We start from the raw sequence: 17,764 nt of genomic DNA, 5'->3' as shown, positions 1-17,764 counted from the left end.
ATTTATTTATTTGTGAATATGTGTGTGTGTGTGTGTGTGTGTGTGTGTGTGTGTGTGTGTGTGTGTGTGTGTGTGTGTGTGTGTGTGTGTGTGTGTGTGTGTGTGTGTGTGTATGTGTGTGTACGTGTGTGTGTGTGTGTGTGTGTGTGTGTGTGTGTGTGTGTGTGTGTGTGTGTGTGTGTGTGTGTGTGTGTGTGTGTGTGTGTGTGTGTGTGTGTGTGTGTGTGTGTGTTATTCGCATAACTCAGAAAGTATTAAACCAAATCGCTTGAAATTTGGTGGGATGATGGGTTATTATCCAAGGAACATTTGATTAGATTTTGGGAGCGATCGGGTCAAACGTCAAGGTCAAGGTCACGGAAAGGTCAAATTCGTATTTTTACGATAGTGCGGTCAATTTTGATCTAATTGGCATGCAACCGATGCCAAAATGTTCAGAATTCATTGCCCAATCTTGTGATTGGCGACATGACACAATTACGTCATTACCCTTGTTTTTAAAAGAAAATGTCCCAAATCCTGGCATTATAATCAGTACCAAAATATATGTTTGTGGGAGATGCCAATGATTATTTATTTGTTTGTTTTCCATAACTTAAAAAGTATTAACCCGAATTGCATGAAATTTGGTGGGATGATTGGTTATTAGCCAAGGACCATTTGATTAGATTTTGGGAGCAATCGGGTCAAAGGTCAAGGTCATGAAAAGGTCAAAATCGTCTTTTTACCATATCGCGGTCAATTTTTATCCAATTTGCATGAAACTAATGCCAAAATGTTCAGAATTTAATGCCCAATCTTGTGATATGCAACTTGACACAATGACGTAATTGCCCTTACTCGCGGTTGGGGGTCAAAGGTCAGGGGGGGTCACGACCTTGCAGATGTGCGTATTTTTATCATAACGCAGTCAATTCTTATCCGATTTGTATGAAATCAGCACCAAAATGCTCCTTGTTCTGTTCCCCACACTCTTATGCCAAGAACAAAACAGTAGCGGCGGCGAAGGTATATGCTCTCTACGAGTGCCCGTTCTAGTTTTTAATTGAAACGTTGGAAGTTGAGACCTTCTTACTCTGCTAGTCTCTGGTTCACTCTCTGTTGTTGAAAAGTCTTCTTTCCTTTTCTTTGCTATATATTTAGCCACATTCTGTTTAGATGTGCAAGTACAGTAACACGCCTTATGGCATTCCACAGATGAATTCTCTCCCTATGAGTCCAAAATGGCCTGTAACTTGACATGAACGTCATCGTCACCCCTCTCTTTACTCCGCTGAATCATTGTCCTGATGCCTTGGACTCTGACTGTCTGATGGGGTCCCTTCTCACGGCAGATCGGGAGGAGACACGTTTCGTAAGCCATCTCGATCACCTGAAAAGAGAATTGAGTACGTTTTGAGAGCCGCCACAGTTATGTCATATATATATATATACACATGTGATAACTTTTTACATGCCTTTATCGTAACCCTTGACCATGAAAACATATGTCTAGACACCATGTTTGTGACATTACCATGCATAGTTGCAAAGATACTGAAGAAAATAGGTTTTTCGGTAATGGCGGCAATTAATTTACATTCAGACAAAATAAATGCATGTAATAACTTTTTGCATGCCTTTATCGTAATGCTTGACCATGAAAACATAGGTCTTGACATCATTTTTGTGACATTATCATGCATAGTTGCAAATATATTGAAGAAAATAGGTTTTTCGGTAATGGTGGCCCTAATTTGCACATTTTAAAAAATGCCCAAAGTTGTTTTGAGAACAACCAAGCTGAATTGCTTCAGGGACCCCATGGGATAGCAAATCCACCAAAAAAACCTTATACTATAGACCATTTCCAGGTTCTCCAAATGGCAAATGGACTAGATTGGCTGGATCTGGATCCGGACATGAACCAACATTGAATCGGCTTGTTCTCGTCACCTGTCCGACTCATCCACCAAGTTGTCATAACTCGTCCACAACTTTTTGAAATATCGTGCTGCATATTGTTCTTGGCCCCCCATCTCTGAATGCTGAAGAATCACTGAAAAAATTATTTAATTCTCGGATCTGGATCTTCACCAAAAACGAATCAATTCGTCCTCGTCACACACCCAACCTGTCCACCTAGCTTTGTACGAATCGCGTCCACAACTTTTTGAGATATCCTGCTCACGGACAAACGTTGGGTGAAGACATAATACGCAAACACACATTTGGGCAACTACTCTATTTTCATTCAAGTACATTTCGTGAACGACGTTTACGAGGCAGAATAGTAGGATAACTTGAATCCTGACTGTGGAGATGTTTGAGAAGACAGCAATATGCATGTCCTACTAGTCCTCCCGGACCAAAGGCTGAAGAGATATCTGTACTTTGAGGAATCAATTCATTATGTTGCGTTCGGGGTGGCCATGGGAAGAGCCGATGTAAACATGTGACAGTGGCTCCGGCCTGGGCACACTCAATCCTTTAACTATTCAAATCCTCGTTCGTCTCACCCCGAAGGGGATGCACAACTATTGCAATGCCCCTGTATGTCTGTGTGCGTCTGTGTGTGTGTGTGTGTGTGTCTGTATGTGTGTGTGTGTGTCTGTATGTCTGTGTGCGTGTGTGTGTCTGCATCGACATATTTTCGCCTAAAAAATGGTTTTCTCTGCAACCGGTTGTCCGATCGATGCAAAACGTGAAACATCGGAGGAATATTTTGCTGCCAACATAGACATCATAGGTCACGTGGTATGTCAGCGATATTGGGTTAAAGGGGAAAAAAATATTAGACATTTTCTCTGAAACCACTTCACGAAGAAAATTTGAAACTTGGCATACGTCATCAATGCCCCACGGGGTATATATAGGGTGATAACGATGACGTCATCGGTGAAGCGGCATTCCAGCCATAATTGGTTGATATTGAAATGATGATCCAAAAAAAAACCATCTGAAACTTCATATATCTGATTTATGACCCAATGTGAGTGGTTAATTAAATTTATTACGTTCATAATTGACGCCAAGAAACTACAACACATAATAGGGTGCTTGGTCAATGCGGGTATATCGGCCATTACAGCAGTGAGCCATAATAGTGGCATGTTCGGTTAACAATGGTATTTGATTCAGAATGAACACACGAGGAGAGACGATGCGCTGTACGAGTGCCATTCTAGTTTATCGTCGCGTTTGTGACCGAGCTCACGGAGCCAATTAGGCCGGCGGAGACGGCAGCAAAGCGTTGATACATTACGCACACCGACGAGGTCGTTTCAAGTCATAGTAATTACATCACATCCATCACATGCTTATTACGCTTCACGTCTCGACTCGCTGGGGCATCCTCCAGATCACCGTGCTTTTATGAACTTCGGGCGAGCTGTAGAGAAAGTTTTTTTTTCAATCGGGTGTAAAACGGGAATGGAGAAAGGACATGGCATCAATTGTTTTTAAGAATGTGCATCACGAACACACGTCCAAAGGCAATACGAAGGCACTTTCACAATTCCAACATGCCACTTGGCAAGGTGTGCCGAACATTGGGAATGCGATGAGTCCGTTTCCTTTGGCCACTCTGGCTGGCCCAATTTGTAGGCCGGGGACGGGAATCTTGAACGGCAAATAGGCCTCTCTGCACACTATTGCGGAACATAAACAGGCCTTTTGGGTTTTAGAGGCTCATGGTGACTCAAAATGGCAGTGAATGGTGCGATGAGAGGGATAAATGGATGTTGCCATTCCAGAAACATACCCCGAGGCTGCGTTGAGCATTGTGTAATGTCAATTTCTTTGCCAATTCAAAAGAGGAGACATTTTTTTTCATTTTGTGTGTGTTGTACTGTTACAAAAATGCCAAAAATATAAAAATCAACACTTTGAACGATAAAACCAGAAAATTAACAACAAAATGATTTTTTTACCGATGGTTGAGAATGCAAACGGACTTTCGTGGCGAATGTTTAAATAGACAATGCACAAAATCGTGCTTTGTGCATTTTTAGCTTCATTGTAGTGCTTCTCCTCCGAACCCGAACAGTAGTTGACGGAGTCCAACATAGCCTCTCAAAAGTGACGTCCCAAGTGGTTGAATCACAACCAACAATCCCTAATACAGGTTTCAGCAGTTGCTGCCTACCAGTACATAAATGTATCCTCAAGGAAACAAAGATTTAAAAAAAATTTTTTTTTTTTTTTAAACAACCCAAAATGAATGAGGGAGAAGCCACACCTATCAAAAAGGCAAGGCTGCTGATTGGGCAATTCAAATTTAAACCACACGGTGTAAACGTGTACAAAAGCCTCAGGAGTTAGTCTCACTCAGGAGTTAAGTCCTCTGTGCCTGCATACCTCGTCATACCTGCTTACATCGTCATTGTCTATTTTGGGTTCAGCTATCTCATCAGTTACTAGAGGATGCTTTGCTCGCTACATTAGAATCCCCCTGGTATTACATCATGTCGATACCTCAATGAACGTACAGTACACATGTATTACATGATTCACTTCAAATAAATTCCCATTCAGGTTCATCTATTATTCACGTTTAAAATGCCTTGGCAGCCTCGTGCGCCGAAAGGTACGAAGAGGATCATCCAATGATCATGCATGTTTGAAGTCCTCTCCCATTTGTATCATATACGGTGTCTATAGAAAGTCTACAGCCCCTTTCAAAATTTTCACCATTTGTTGCCTTATAGCCTGGAATTAAATTGCATCAAATCAGACTTTTTCCACCTTTAGTTACACATCTTAACCCACAACTTCCACGTGAAAAACAAATTATACAAATTTTAGAAAATTAATTAAAAATACAAAACTACAATATCTTGGTTGGGTAAGTGTCCACCACCCTGAGTTAATACTTGGTGGAAGCATCTTTATCAGTAATTACAGCTGTGAGTCGATTGGGATAGGTCTCTACCAACTTTGCACACTTTGATTGGGCAATACTTGCCCATTCTTCTGTACAAAACTGTTCAAGCTCAGTCAAGTCATGTGTGGAGTGTTGATGGACAGTAATCTTCAAGTCATTCCACAAATTTTCGATTAGATTTAGATCAGGGCTCTGATTGGGCCACTCAAGGACATTTGTCTTTTTGTTGCTTATCCACTCCAGTGTAGCTTTGACTGTGTGCTTCAGGTCGTTGTCATACTGAACGGTGAAACTTCCATCCCAATTACAGCTTTCTTACAGAGGGGGTTTTCTTGGAGGTTTTCCTCGAGGATTTTTCTGTATTTTGCTCGATCCATTTTCCCTTCTATCCTGACAAGTGCTCCAGTCCCTGCTAATGAGAAACATGCCCATAACATGATGCTGCCACCACCTTGCTTCATAGTAGGGATGGCGTTCTTTGGGTGATGTGCTGTGTTGGGTTTGCGCTAAATCTAACGTTTTGCATTTTGGCCAAAAAGTTCCGTCTTGGTTTCATCAGACCACAAAACTTTTTGTCACACGCCTTAAGAATCTCCTGAGTGTTTTTTTGCATATCTCAATGGGAGTCATGGTGGGATTTTTTGAGTAATGGCTTCTTTCTTGCCACCCCACCATACATTCCAGACTTATGGAGTGCTTAGGATATTGTTGTCACATGCACACAGTGACCAGTCTTTACCATAAAGACATGTTGCTCTTCCAAAGTTGCCATTGGCCTTTCTGATCAGTCTCCTCTTTGCTTGGTCATCTAGTTTGGAGGGACGGCCTGATCTACGCAGGGCCTTGGTGGTACCATATGCCTTCCACTTCTTAATGATTGGCTTGATTGTGCTCCATTGGATATTCAAGGCCTCTGAACTATTTTTTTATACCCATCCCCTGTGATCTGTGCCTTTCCACAACTTTATCTCAGAGGTCTTTTGAAAGCTCCTCGGTTCTCATGGTTGAGTCTTTGCTGTGAAATGCACCACCCAGCAGAGGAAACCTACAGGAACAGCTGATTTTATACTGAAATAATCAAAATCACCACAATTTAACACGGGTGGAGGCCAATTAACTTTGGGTGTGATTTTGAAGGTGATTGGTTACACCTGAGCTAATTTACAATTGGTATTAAAAGGGGGGGGTGGACACTTATCCAACCAAGATATTCTAGTTTTGTATTTTTACTTAATTTTCTAAAATTTGTAGAATTTGTTTTTCACTTGAAAGTTTAGGGTTATGATGTGTAAACAAAGGTGTAAAAAGTCTGATTTGATGTAATTTAATTCCAGGCTATAAGGCAACAAAAGGTGAACATTTTGAAAGGGGGTGTAGAATTTTTATAGGCATATATACATGGGCAGTTGGAGCGATGAATCAAACACCTGTTGCTATTGCCCGGCAGTTACCACAAGAGCACCTGAAAGTAATTATCAATTATATTATCAACACAAATTTCGACAAAGGACAAATCAAATGAACCGCCATCAATTTATAGTGGAGAGAAAGTATCGATGCATCATCATCTAATCCTTCAAGAAGATTTGACTGAGGAAACTAAAACTTTCAGGGTCCCCCCCCCCCATCTCATCAACCATCTCCTCCACAATAGCCACCACCATCACCCCCCGTAACACCATCCTACATCCCCCCTCTTCCACCATCCCACACCCACCCCTCCAACCTCCCCCATCACCCCACAAACTCACACCCCCAATCCCCCCTAGCACCACTCCCCTCCTCCACTGGGTCATGACATCAGCACGGCACAAACAGCACCATGTAGCACCACAGCACCATTCAGCACAACAGCATACACACAGACGAACACGGTACCGCAACACAACAGCACAGCACAAACACAACACAGCACGAACACAGACACAAATGGCATCCCGGGAAAATATAAAACCAGACGATCTCGTAACATACAAAACAACTCATCAGCCTGTGATGGTGGAACAAAGCATTCGTCGCCTATTTTGTCCGGGGCGTCCGAGTGTGCCTGGGTGGTGTCGGCTGTCAGGCGACGGCGGGTATTTCTGCTCCAGTGATAAATAAACTGATTTATCAATTAATACAAAATCCCTCATAAAGCGTCATTTGAATGGAAAACCGAACCTACCGATCGATAGTGAACACGTGACCGGAGTTTTCATCTTTACCAACATTTCCACATTCTTCCTCTGAATCGCTCGCGCAAGGCTCAAAGCAATTCGGCTCCATAATCACCCGAAAGCATTTCCATCATTACCTCCGCCACCGAAGGTGAAGGAGGTGATGTTTTCACCCCTTTCTGTTTGTTAATTTCCAGAATCCTTCAGATTTCAGCAATTACGTTGGGCGGTTGTGTGTGTCATTCTGCGTGTCTGTCTGTTTGTGTGTTTGTTTACCTTGTAACAGCCACACCGTTTCAGCGATCATGACCAAACTGGGTACAGACATCGGCCATGGTCCAACTTAGACACTCGTAGTTTTTGGTAAATCTAGGTCAAAGGTCAAGGTCAAGGTCACCGAAAAACTGAAATTCTTATTTCCGCGATAACGTCTGCTAAAATGGTCGTATCGACTTCAAACCAAATCCAAAAATGTGCATCTTCCAATTCTGCATCCAACCATATGTCTCATTGGGGTGTCACACCAACACCCTTCTTAGCGGTCGGGGGTCGAATGTCGGGGGGGGTCGGGTCAAAACTCTCAAATTGCGATAAAAAAACGCCATTTCAAGTCCGATTGACTTCCGAGTTATGATCATGACCAAACTAAGTGCTATAACTCATTAAACAGTAGCACTATCGACTTATAAGAACCAAATTGATTTCAAGGTTTTTGTTTTTTCAGTTGATCATGGAGACATGACAAAGTTATTCCGGCAATTCCTTGCTCAACGAGCAATTTCATTTGTTTGTTTGTTATTTGCAAAATCGAAGATTTTTCAAGTATATTGGTTCGTCGATTTTGCTATTCTGTCCGTTTGTCTGTCGCCTGCAGGTCACAATTGCAAACCCATCTTCAAGAAACTTCACCAAACGGAAGAGTTTGTGATGTCGAAGAAGCCTATTGTTTTTGAGGTCAAAAGGTCAACATTGGCCAAAGGTCAATAACTTCGGTGAGATTTCTAAAATCCTCAATTTTCAAAAAATCCTGAATCTGGATACGAGGTATGGCCTCAACCGAGTGCCCTTCTAGTGAATTTTGTCTCTAACCGTTTCTTCAAAATCCCACCGATCAGTTTCAACACACTGTGAACCATCAGAGTCGCAATGATGGTGGAATCAGTATCTGAGTCTGAGCTCGACATTCACCGTTTCTCTGTGTAAGCCGCCATTCAGATCAAGGTGGGTTCAAGGTGTGACGTCACTGGAAAAATGGAAAAATCCACACTTTAGGAGTTTAAGGCTTTGTTTTTTTTCGATCCTCGTGGAGGATCTCTAAGTCCTACTCATGATGTTGTTCTTCATCTTCTTCCTGTGGACTTTTTTGTTTCACAGCCTACAGTTTTCATCGAAACTTCCTGAAACTTGGCATGTATATGTAAAAATACCCTGCGCAGACAGTAACCATCTCCGATTTTGAAAATTCCTCCTAGAAAAAAAAGTTATGACGTCAAAATATCTCCGCTAATGGAAATCGCCTAAAAAATTATTTCCGAAACTAGGCAAGCTTTTTGAATTCTGTTTGCGGGAATTGAACAGGGCATTAGCAGAGATGAATTAGCGCACATATGATACATCCCTATGACGTCATATCAATTTTTATGACGTCATTCCTATTTTTTTTTACTTTTTTTGTTTCACAACCCAGAGTTTTCATCGGATCTTCGTGAAACTTGCCATGTATATGCAGAAAGCCCACGCGCAGGCAGTAACCATCTCCAATTTTCGAAATTCTTCCAAGAAAAAAAGTTGACATCATAATATCGCCGCTAATGGAAATCGCCTCTACCTTTATCTCTGAAACTAGGCAAGCTGTTTGAATTTTGCTTGCGGGAATCAAGCCGGGCATTAGCACAGATAATTTATCGCAAACCTGATACATCACAATGACGTCATATTCGTTTATATGACGTCATCATTAAGAGGACGGGGTTCTTCGCTCATTCGAGCTTGTTTTCAAAAGAAAAAAAAAACTTTTTTTGCGCTTTGGTTCTCCTTTAAACCACATTTTTAAAACGTGCACGGTAATCACGTGGAAAGGATTATTTTACTGCAGCCCCAAAGTCTGGAAGATGAATACATCCTGCGGTTTTGGCGGTGTATTGACACAACGTGCTGCTTACATGGCTCTACCTTCCGGCTATTATCATTATTGCATTTTTATCAAAGCAACGAGCTGCATTAAGAAATGTAACAGCTAAACGAGTTGAAGAGTAAAGAAATATAAAGTTTCGCAATTTAAAATTTATATTACATCGGGAGTTGAGTGGCATATATAGATTCTCGTAGATCTGGCCTGGAGAAAGCCGATAAACCAAGTCAAATATGTTCACCTGGTTCATAATAGGGGAAAAAACAACAAACAAACAAACAAAAAAAAGGACTAAATGCGGGAAAAAATTTAATTGTTTGGATCTCGAAACGGTAAAAGTGCTCGACTCGACTCGACAGTAAAACGAGGGAGGGATCAAGTTTTCATGTTGTTCTACAACCGACGTGTGCACGCCGGGATGAACGCACGACGTGTGTGAACCGTACAAACCAAAGTTCAATGTAGTACACACCGAACCTATCCCACACGCTTACTACTCTCCGTTTATAGTAAATGAGGAATAAACTCGTTATAAAAGATAAAACTACAACAAACCTGCATCACGCAATACCAAACACAAAGATCCCTGTCCTTTCCGCTTCTTCACCGATTATTTCCTCCATTTATCATCTTCTTTGCCTTAATCGTTCTAATTACTGTTTTCAAATCGTACAAACAACGAGTCCCAACAAACATTGGACGGGTGTTTCTTTTATTTTTGATGCTGTGTTCATACGAGGAAGACCGGTATCGATGACAAATTCGTGTATACACCCCGCCACCAGTTTATGATTATACAGGTTCGCTACGTGACGTCACGACCATGCGGTTATCAGAACGTAGCAAGGGAAGAGAAAGCAGAAAAACAGTCGCAGGAACCACGTGTGAAAAACACCGTGGATTCCCGGTCATTACTCAGACTGAAATCGATTAATGGAGGTCCGACGACGACCCGAAATAAAAGAAAAATAACCGTCCGAAGGACCAAGGTCGCTGCAGCCCTATCGGAAGAACGTCCGACCGAGAGTAGCTCGATTTCATGGACGGATACAGTTCATAACGGCATGGATATGATTGGTTGGCAGGATTGCCGAGCGCCTTCGAGGCATTCGTACTCTAGTCTGGGTTCGAATCCGGACCCATCTCTAAACTGTCATCCTGCGTTGAACAAGGCTGCAGGTCATCCCGATATTCCTTCGTGAGGAGGAGGCGAGCTATCTCCGGCACCCTGAAGAAATCCCTGCCCGAAGCTGCTGCAGAGGGCACTGCATCAGCGGCACAGCCATGCGCTTAACCAATGATGCTTCCCCGCAGCCTTCCGCTGCATTTCAGCGAAGTGGATCGTGGACGCGATCTGCAATAAATGGACGAGGTGTGTGAGGCATGTTTTGTGGAGCTCGACCGGAGCTTCCTGAGGTGGAGTGTGACACGCCCAAACGATCGTCATGATCTCCTGAGTTCATTAGGCTAATTAATTACAAAAAACCCCGAAGAATTCCCACGTTTTAAACGCACGCCACGTTGAGGTGTATAGAGCAGCTTAATCGGTCCTTCCGCGGCCATGGCCTTCTATTAACAAAATAAGTAACAAAACGATGATAACATTGTAACAAAACCATATATATATATATATATATATATATATATATATAAATAAATATAATTCCAGAAATCTCTGTGTCTGTCTGTCTGTCTGTCTGTCTGTCTGTCTGTCTGTCTGTCTGTCTGTCTGTCTGTCTGTCTGTCTGTTTGTGACCGCTGTTTCTCGCCAAACACTGGTCCGATCTAATTGAAACTTGCCAGGTATATTGCTGGGGACCTGAGGATGCGCCTTTTCAAGGTTTGATATTAATCGGACAAGTGGTTCCCAAGTTATGGCCATTTATTTACCAAACCAATGACCGGACGCAGTGCTATGACGTCACAATTGACGTCACAAATCTTCTTTTTCTCTTTCTTTTTTTCTTTTTTTTTTGCACGTACGGCCACGCACGTATGGGCACGTCCTAGTATTAATTAATACCAATAATATTAACAACAATAATATTGCCATAGTTGGGTATTCGATTGTTCCTGAGTTTTATGATGGTGAGAGTATGATTGTGTGACAGTTTTTTGATGACTTTTGTGCTTTGCTTGTTCTTCTCTTTTATTGTTGCGTCAGATGCCACTCCTTGCCATTTTGGTGTTGATTAAAGCCCAGTGAAAGGTCTACTTCAATTTAATCACCACAAAACTCACTCTGGGTCGGCTGCTCACACCAGAACGTCTCGATACAGATCCAAACTCAAGCTCGGCTGCTCAGGAATGGGCACACCGGTTGAAGATTTTTTTCGGACGTTCTTCCCATACTTTCCCCTGAAGGACTGAACAAACTATGTGTTCTGACACATTTTGTCACACCAAGGATCAATGAGAGTATTGCGGAGTGTAGGACATGGGAGAACGACATTGGAATATTGGAGGCTTTGTTCATAAAGCCGGCTGATGAGATTTTCATCCGCCATCTGCTTGCTACTCGTCACCAACAAGCTGGCAAATCCTTGAACAAATATCTACAGGCGTTAAAGACTTTAAGTAAAGACCGCAACTTCAAGGCCGTAACCACCGCTCAAAACCAAGAAGAATCTATTAGAGACTCATTCATCAGTGGCCTAAAATCCTCGTTGATCCGTCAACGTCTCTTGGAAAATAAGACGTTAGAGTTGGCGACTATGCTTGATCAAGCCGGGGCTTTCAATTCGGCACAAAATAGTTCCGAGCTATACAGTGTGCCTTTGGGGTCATCGTTCAGTGAAACTGCTTCTGAGCCGAGAAGTGCTATTGAGGACTCGCCTGACTGTTCATCAGCATCTGCTACTGTCAGCAATAAAGTGAATACTTCTTTTGCGGTTACTCAAAGCATCCGCGCTCAAGATGTCCTGCACGCTAGGCCACATGTAACAAGTTTGGGGTTTTTTGTATACCTTGTCGAGGCTCGTATGAGAGCTAACACACCACACACAGCAAGGGGTCATGAGACAAAAGGGGCAGGAGTGGGAAGGACAAAACGGTGGAGAACAGAGACATTAGGAGATCTGTGGAAGGGAGAGAGATGGGGCGGGGAACACGGGGTATACAAGATGGACATTACAGGGACTTTCAGGAAGGAAAGCTGGGAATTTTGAAGGAGGTGGGTTTGGGGTGGATTAATAGGGGTAGAAAAGATCGAGGTTTTGGATGGGGAAAGATAGGTGGTGGTGAACGGCTGTTTTGAAGGCATGGAGGGAAGAATGGCATTCAACAGAGTGAGGGAGTTTATTCCAAGGGTGGGATAAAAGAGGAATGAAAGAGTAAAGGTGAGCAGTGACTCGTGATTTTGGTAGTTTTACCAGAAGGGGGTTGTTGGCGGACCTTCAGTGCCCTGCAGAAATATGGTGGGGACAAATCACAGACAGAGCGGGGGGGGGAGGGGGGCGAGACCAGAGAGGAGATGGTAGAACACAGAAAGACGACCGACCTGCCTGCGGTGAGAGAGTGAGAGGCCCAAAGACTCAGCCTCATCGCGGGAGATACCAATGATCTGAAATGCCTTGTTTCCAGGAGCACCAACCCAGAGGGGAGAGCAGTACTCCGTCAGGCTGTGGACGAAAGCTTTGTATGTGCTCAGGAGCTCAGGCGGGCCGAGGAAGGACTTTGCACGACGGAGGATTCCCAGTCGGCGACTGGCTTTGGAGGCGAGGTTTGAAATGTGGCTTTCCCAGGAAAGATCATGGCAGATAGTGAGACCCAGAAGCTTGAAAGAAAGAGCTTCTTCCAGGGGATTGTTGAGAATGTGGATGGGGGGGGGGTTCTAAACGGTCCTTTCGGTGAGACATAGTGAGAGTGTGAGATTTGTCAGGATTGAAAGACATGTTCCATGTGTTGGACCAGTTTGTGATTTTATCCAGATCTGCAGAGAGTGTAGAAGATGCTGCTTGCCGGTCTGAGGGATGACAGATAGTACGGCAGAGGGTGGAGTCATCAGCAAAGAGATAAAGAGGATTTTCCATAGTGTAGGAAAGATCGTTGATGAAACCAGATAAAGAACAGGGGCCAGAACGCTGCCTTGAGGAACTCCAGCCTGGACAGGAAGAGGGGATGAAAGAACTCCATTTAGGGCCACACGTTGGCTGTGACAGGAGAGGAAGTCTGCGAGCCGTGAGTGGAGACGGCCAGAAGAAGAGACATTTTCTGAAACTCTGCCGTTCGTCACCAGCTTCCTCAGTTTCTGGTGCTTGCACAGATTCAGTGAGTCACCCGACCCTTGCCTCTGTAACATCCGCAGCCACTCATCCAGTGTTATCCCAAGCAGCATCTGAAGTTGTCATCAACAGGATTGAAGCCGATAACCTCAGCGACAGTGGAAGCACTGAAAGCTTCATTCAACCAGAGCTCGTCGGACGACATTCCCCAAAGAATGACAAGATCATGCATTGGTGCATGGAGCTATCTTGCTTCAATTTTGATATCATATATCGTCCGGGGAAGGAACGCAATGCGCGAATTCCTCTGTAAGCAGGACGAGAATCACGACCACAGGTGATGCTCTACCCCCTCTCAGATTCCTCGCACATCGGCCTCCTTGTCCACCCTCAGCGCACTTACAGTTTTATGCCTCAACTCCCTGAACAGCTCAGCTCTGCTATTAAGCCTGGCTATGCGACTCCGATCAATGGTATCCAGCGTCCCTTGGGAGACAAAGTTCTTCTTTTCCTTATGGTGAGTTCGAAAACATCCACCACAAACATCAAGGATGGTGGTCTTGAAGGTACTCTACAACTCTTCAGCATTCCCCAAAACACCCAGACCCCCCAAATCCCCACTCAGCCTGCTTGGAAACTACTCAGCTACCCTCTCATCCTTGAGCTTGCCAACATCCAGCCTCGGCTGAGATGGTACCATTCTCCTCCTCTTGTGCTGCACCAGAGAGACTAATTGGGAGTGGTTAAACAGCTTAGAGGGAGCCCGAGTAGGTGGGGAAAAATATAGGTCAGGTGGGGAGACAGTGTCGTTAGGAGAGTTAGGGTGAAGCCGGCTGTCTTCCCTGTTTGCCGGCCCCTTCCTGAATCTCCTATGTGGGGCCACCTTGCGAGCTGCCTTGCTCCATCCGATTTATGGGGGGGCCTTCACTGGCTGCCCTACCAAGTGCATTCCAGCACATAGCACCTCAGGTCCTCTCCTGGGTACCTGGCCTTACTTAAAATTTAGCTGCCCCTCTCTGGGCTTCCATGGCCTTCGCCAGTTAGGCAAGTGCACCCCAGTGCCCAGGGTGCTTTTTCTCTTTGCGGTCTGGCTCACTCTCAGACCACACTCCCAGCCCATCAATTTCACTTTTGCACCCTTTGCAATTAAAACTTACTTCAGTCAGCACCAACACCATGCAGCCTCCATTGTCCAAAACGTCTAAATCTCCACAAATCACCGATCTCTGTTGGGAAACTCATCCCAGTGGGGGGTGTCCTTCACACACATTTGCACTCGTCATTCTCTTTGCACCATGTTCTCTCTTCTAATCTGAGTTCTCACTCCAATGTGTCATTACACTGGCTTACTCACACTCCTCCATGCATTCCATATCACTTGAGACAAGAAAAATGAGGAAGGCATTCTAACCTACAGTCAGCCAACGATGAAGAAAAAACATAGGGGCAATAACAATACCCCTGGGTGCTCACATGGTAGAATAATGATACAAAGGAGGAAGTCAACATGGGATGGAATCAGCAAAATGTACCAATGAACCAATGTTATAGCAAACACCTATTTTGGGGAGCAACCCCCCCCCCGCTCCATAAACCCCACTCAGGCCCCGATTTGTTTTTCAAAACAGCATGAACAAACTTTGGTACATTGTGGTAGTTTCATTGGAATTGTGTGTGTACTTTCTGAGAATAATGCAAATACCTATTTTGGGGAGCAACCCCCCCCCCCACCCCATAAAGTCTCCAAGGACCTGATTTTTTTGAATGCCATGAACAAACTGTGGTACATACTGGGTGATGAAGGTTGTGGTCAAGTTTCATCAAAACAGTGTGTGTAGTTTCAGCAAAGAAGTTGCAAGTGTTGAAAGATGGATAGATGCACCATCCCATAAGCTCCCCAGAACAACATTCCAGGTGAGAGAATAACTCATGCCCCATCAATTTAAGGGTGACTCCCTCAGGGTGACGGAGCACAAACCACTCACTCAGGTTGACGGAGCACGAACCACTCTCTCTCTCTCTCTCTCTCTGAATGATGTGGCGCAGCAAAAGCACCCGGAGTCGGTGAATGATTCACTCAGAATGATGTAGCGTGGTTCCGCTATCAACAATGGGCGATTGGCGAGTGGCTTCAGCACTCATGTAAGCAATCCAATGAAATGGTTGATAATGGTTAGCCACGCTGTCGCTGCATACCACAAAGGATCCCTCCAACTTTAAAGCCCGTTTGCAACGTGCTGCATCGGTTCGGTGTCCGCGCTAATGTTATAGATTTTTTTAATGTCCGTTTTTCACCAGATTTGCTTTGATTCCTTGCAGAGCACATTGCGAAACCTCTGAAAATATGGACACAGATCTGGCAGACGCTATGGATAAACAGTCCCTCTGGGGAACAGGGCATGAGTTGAAGCAGTGAATGCATTAAATCATGGAGCTCAATGAAGCTCGTTAATTTTGGCACGTTCCTAAATTTTTTGTTCACTCAACATAATTCCCCAAACAGTAAAAAAAAGATAAGTTTAATGGTTTGGAAATTTCACATTTTCTTGTGTATGTGGGATGAGGGAACATTGCCGAGCGTGCTTAAAGTAAATAGGTATATCAGCTTCGTTATAAGACTCGTTATTTCTATAAATTATCAGATTTCACAACAGTTTTCGACATTTATTTAGTCCAGACGACATGCGATCCTCAAAACCGAAATAATATTTCGATGATATACTTTAATTAGTCCATGAGAGTCGATCGTGGAAAATCATATCATATCATGCATGGAATTGCTCCAAGCTCCTAATTTGAAAACTATAGGACTTACAAAAGCGATGTATACAGTGATTCATAGCTTTAATGAACAGGCATTCGATATGAGTGAGGAAAGTGGACAAAAAAAAAACTTTATCGTGAAGAAATTGTTGCGGCCTGTTTCAAGTCAAGGCATGGTTGAGCAGGCCAAAAAACATGGCGGCTTCAGATACCAGCGAGGTTACCTAGGAAATTTCTTCAGACCCCAGAGGGTGAGGTGGCCCGAGGATGCACCCAATGAAGGTTATAATTAAATAAGGCCGTTAATTATCTTTAAAAGGTGGATTTTAATTAACTCAAACACCCAATTTTTGGTTCATGGCGCCAGCAGTGACCACTATTTTAGTTGTGTCTGTCTGTCTGTCTGTTTGTGACTCTCTCCAGAGCATAGCTCCGTGACGTTTGATGCGATCTTGATGAAACTTGGGCACAAGCGAGATATCATGGTCTAGTTGTGTCTTTTCGTATGAGGGGCGTCCCACACCCCTTGAGGGTGGAGCCACGCCCACTTGAACTTTTTATTTATTTATTTTTATTTATTTTCTCGATTTTTTTTCCTCGCAATTTCATTTCCTAGAAGCTGTGCGTAATGTCCATAAGTACAACATATAGAAAAATCCGATTTGATTCAGTCAATTTTGACGGAAGAGATAGGTTTTTATAGTAGGGCTTCCTCAAAAGCTTCCACTAACTCAATATCGTGGCATTGTTCAATAATGGCCAGGAACCATCGTCGCCTCCCAGCTTGTTTTTATTATCAACAGGTTTTATGGCATTTCTAAAACTAGGTGGCGTACTGTTGTCATTGAAAAAAAACACCTGTGTTTCGTGCTGTTTCCATAGTTTCTGACAGGTGACAGGTGACGCCTTCATCAAAGTGAAGCATTTACCTGTGGAACGAGAAGAAGAAGCAGAAGAAGAAGAAGAAGAACAACAAGAAAGAAGAAGAAGAAGACGAAGAGGAAGAAGAATAGGAAGAAGACGAAATAGAAAAGGAAGAAGAAGACGAAGAGGAAGAAGAATAGGAAGAAGACGAAGAGGAAGAAGAATACGAAAAAGAAAAGGAAGAAGAAGAGGAAGAATAACGAGAAGAACTCAGTTCACATCTTCAGAAGCATCATCGTGTCGCCGAGTCGCAGGTGGTTTTTCCTTCGCCAGTTTTGGGGGTTCAACCCCGGACAGGTGACCACTCCGACGCAGGATCCTCGAATGACTCATTCTTCCCTGTAAGTTGGTGCACTCATTTTGTCCACCTCAGATGGAGGACAGGCTGAGTGAACCCACCTGGTGTTATTTGAATGGGTAGGGACGTACGAGCCCATTTTTATGAGAGGGTTGTTACTGGTTACACATTTGTCCGAATGATGGCTCCGTTGTCCGAATGTCCACGTCACGCCATGGTTCGCCGTTTTCCACGTGTTTCTTGGTTGTCCCGAGTCCGTTTCGTTTTTATAATGTTTACATTTCACGCGGTCGCGATTGGGTCGCTTTCGCCATTGCAAGGGGAATTATTATTTTTATTGTAACCCCTCCACGTCATGGTGAACGAGCTGAAACGAAGGAAAATGAATAAACATATCAGAGG

General features: G+C 43.7%; 2 protein-coding genes across 7 annotated transcripts in view; one reads left to right on the top strand and one right to left on the bottom strand.

The window, feature by feature from the left end:
- The window catches only part of TKFC (triokinase and FMN cyclase), a 34,048-nt gene extending 24,183 nt beyond the window's left edge, over positions 1-9,865 (bottom strand). For 2 of the 4 annotated variants that reach the window (XM_085856490.1, XM_085856491.1), the window contains exon 1: positions 9,710-9,864. In XM_085856490.1, the coding sequence (XP_085712616.1) occupies positions 9,710-9,715 (6 nt within the window). In that variant the 5' untranslated portion in view covers positions 9,716-9,864. Of the gene's footprint in view, positions 1-9,709 lie in introns of all 4 variants that reach the window. The other 2 variants (XR_015051593.1, XM_085856492.1) reach the window with 2 other exon arrangements.
- Positions 9,866-17,133: 7,268 nt separating this feature from the next.
- The window catches only part of LOC147012384 (uncharacterized), a 73,629-nt gene continuing 72,998 nt past the window's right edge, over positions 17,134-17,764 (top strand). The window contains exon 1 of one of the 3 annotated variants that reach the window (XM_085856489.1): positions 17,134-17,405. In XM_085856489.1, the coding sequence (XP_085712615.1) occupies positions 17,389-17,405 (17 nt within the window). In that variant the 5' untranslated portion in view covers positions 17,134-17,388. The remainder of the gene's footprint in view (positions 17,406-17,764) is intronic. The other 2 variants (XM_085856487.1, XM_085856488.1) reach the window with 2 other exon arrangements.

The sequence above is a fragment of the Eptatretus burgeri genome, chromosome 15, assembly GCF_056783735.1.
Source record: "Eptatretus burgeri isolate ZD-2024b chromosome 15, Ebu_testis_v1, whole genome shotgun sequence".
NCBI classification, from domain to species: Eukaryota; Metazoa; Chordata; class Myxini; order Myxiniformes; family Myxinidae; genus Eptatretus; species Eptatretus burgeri.
This window is presented reverse-complemented; position numbering and strand designations above follow the sequence as displayed.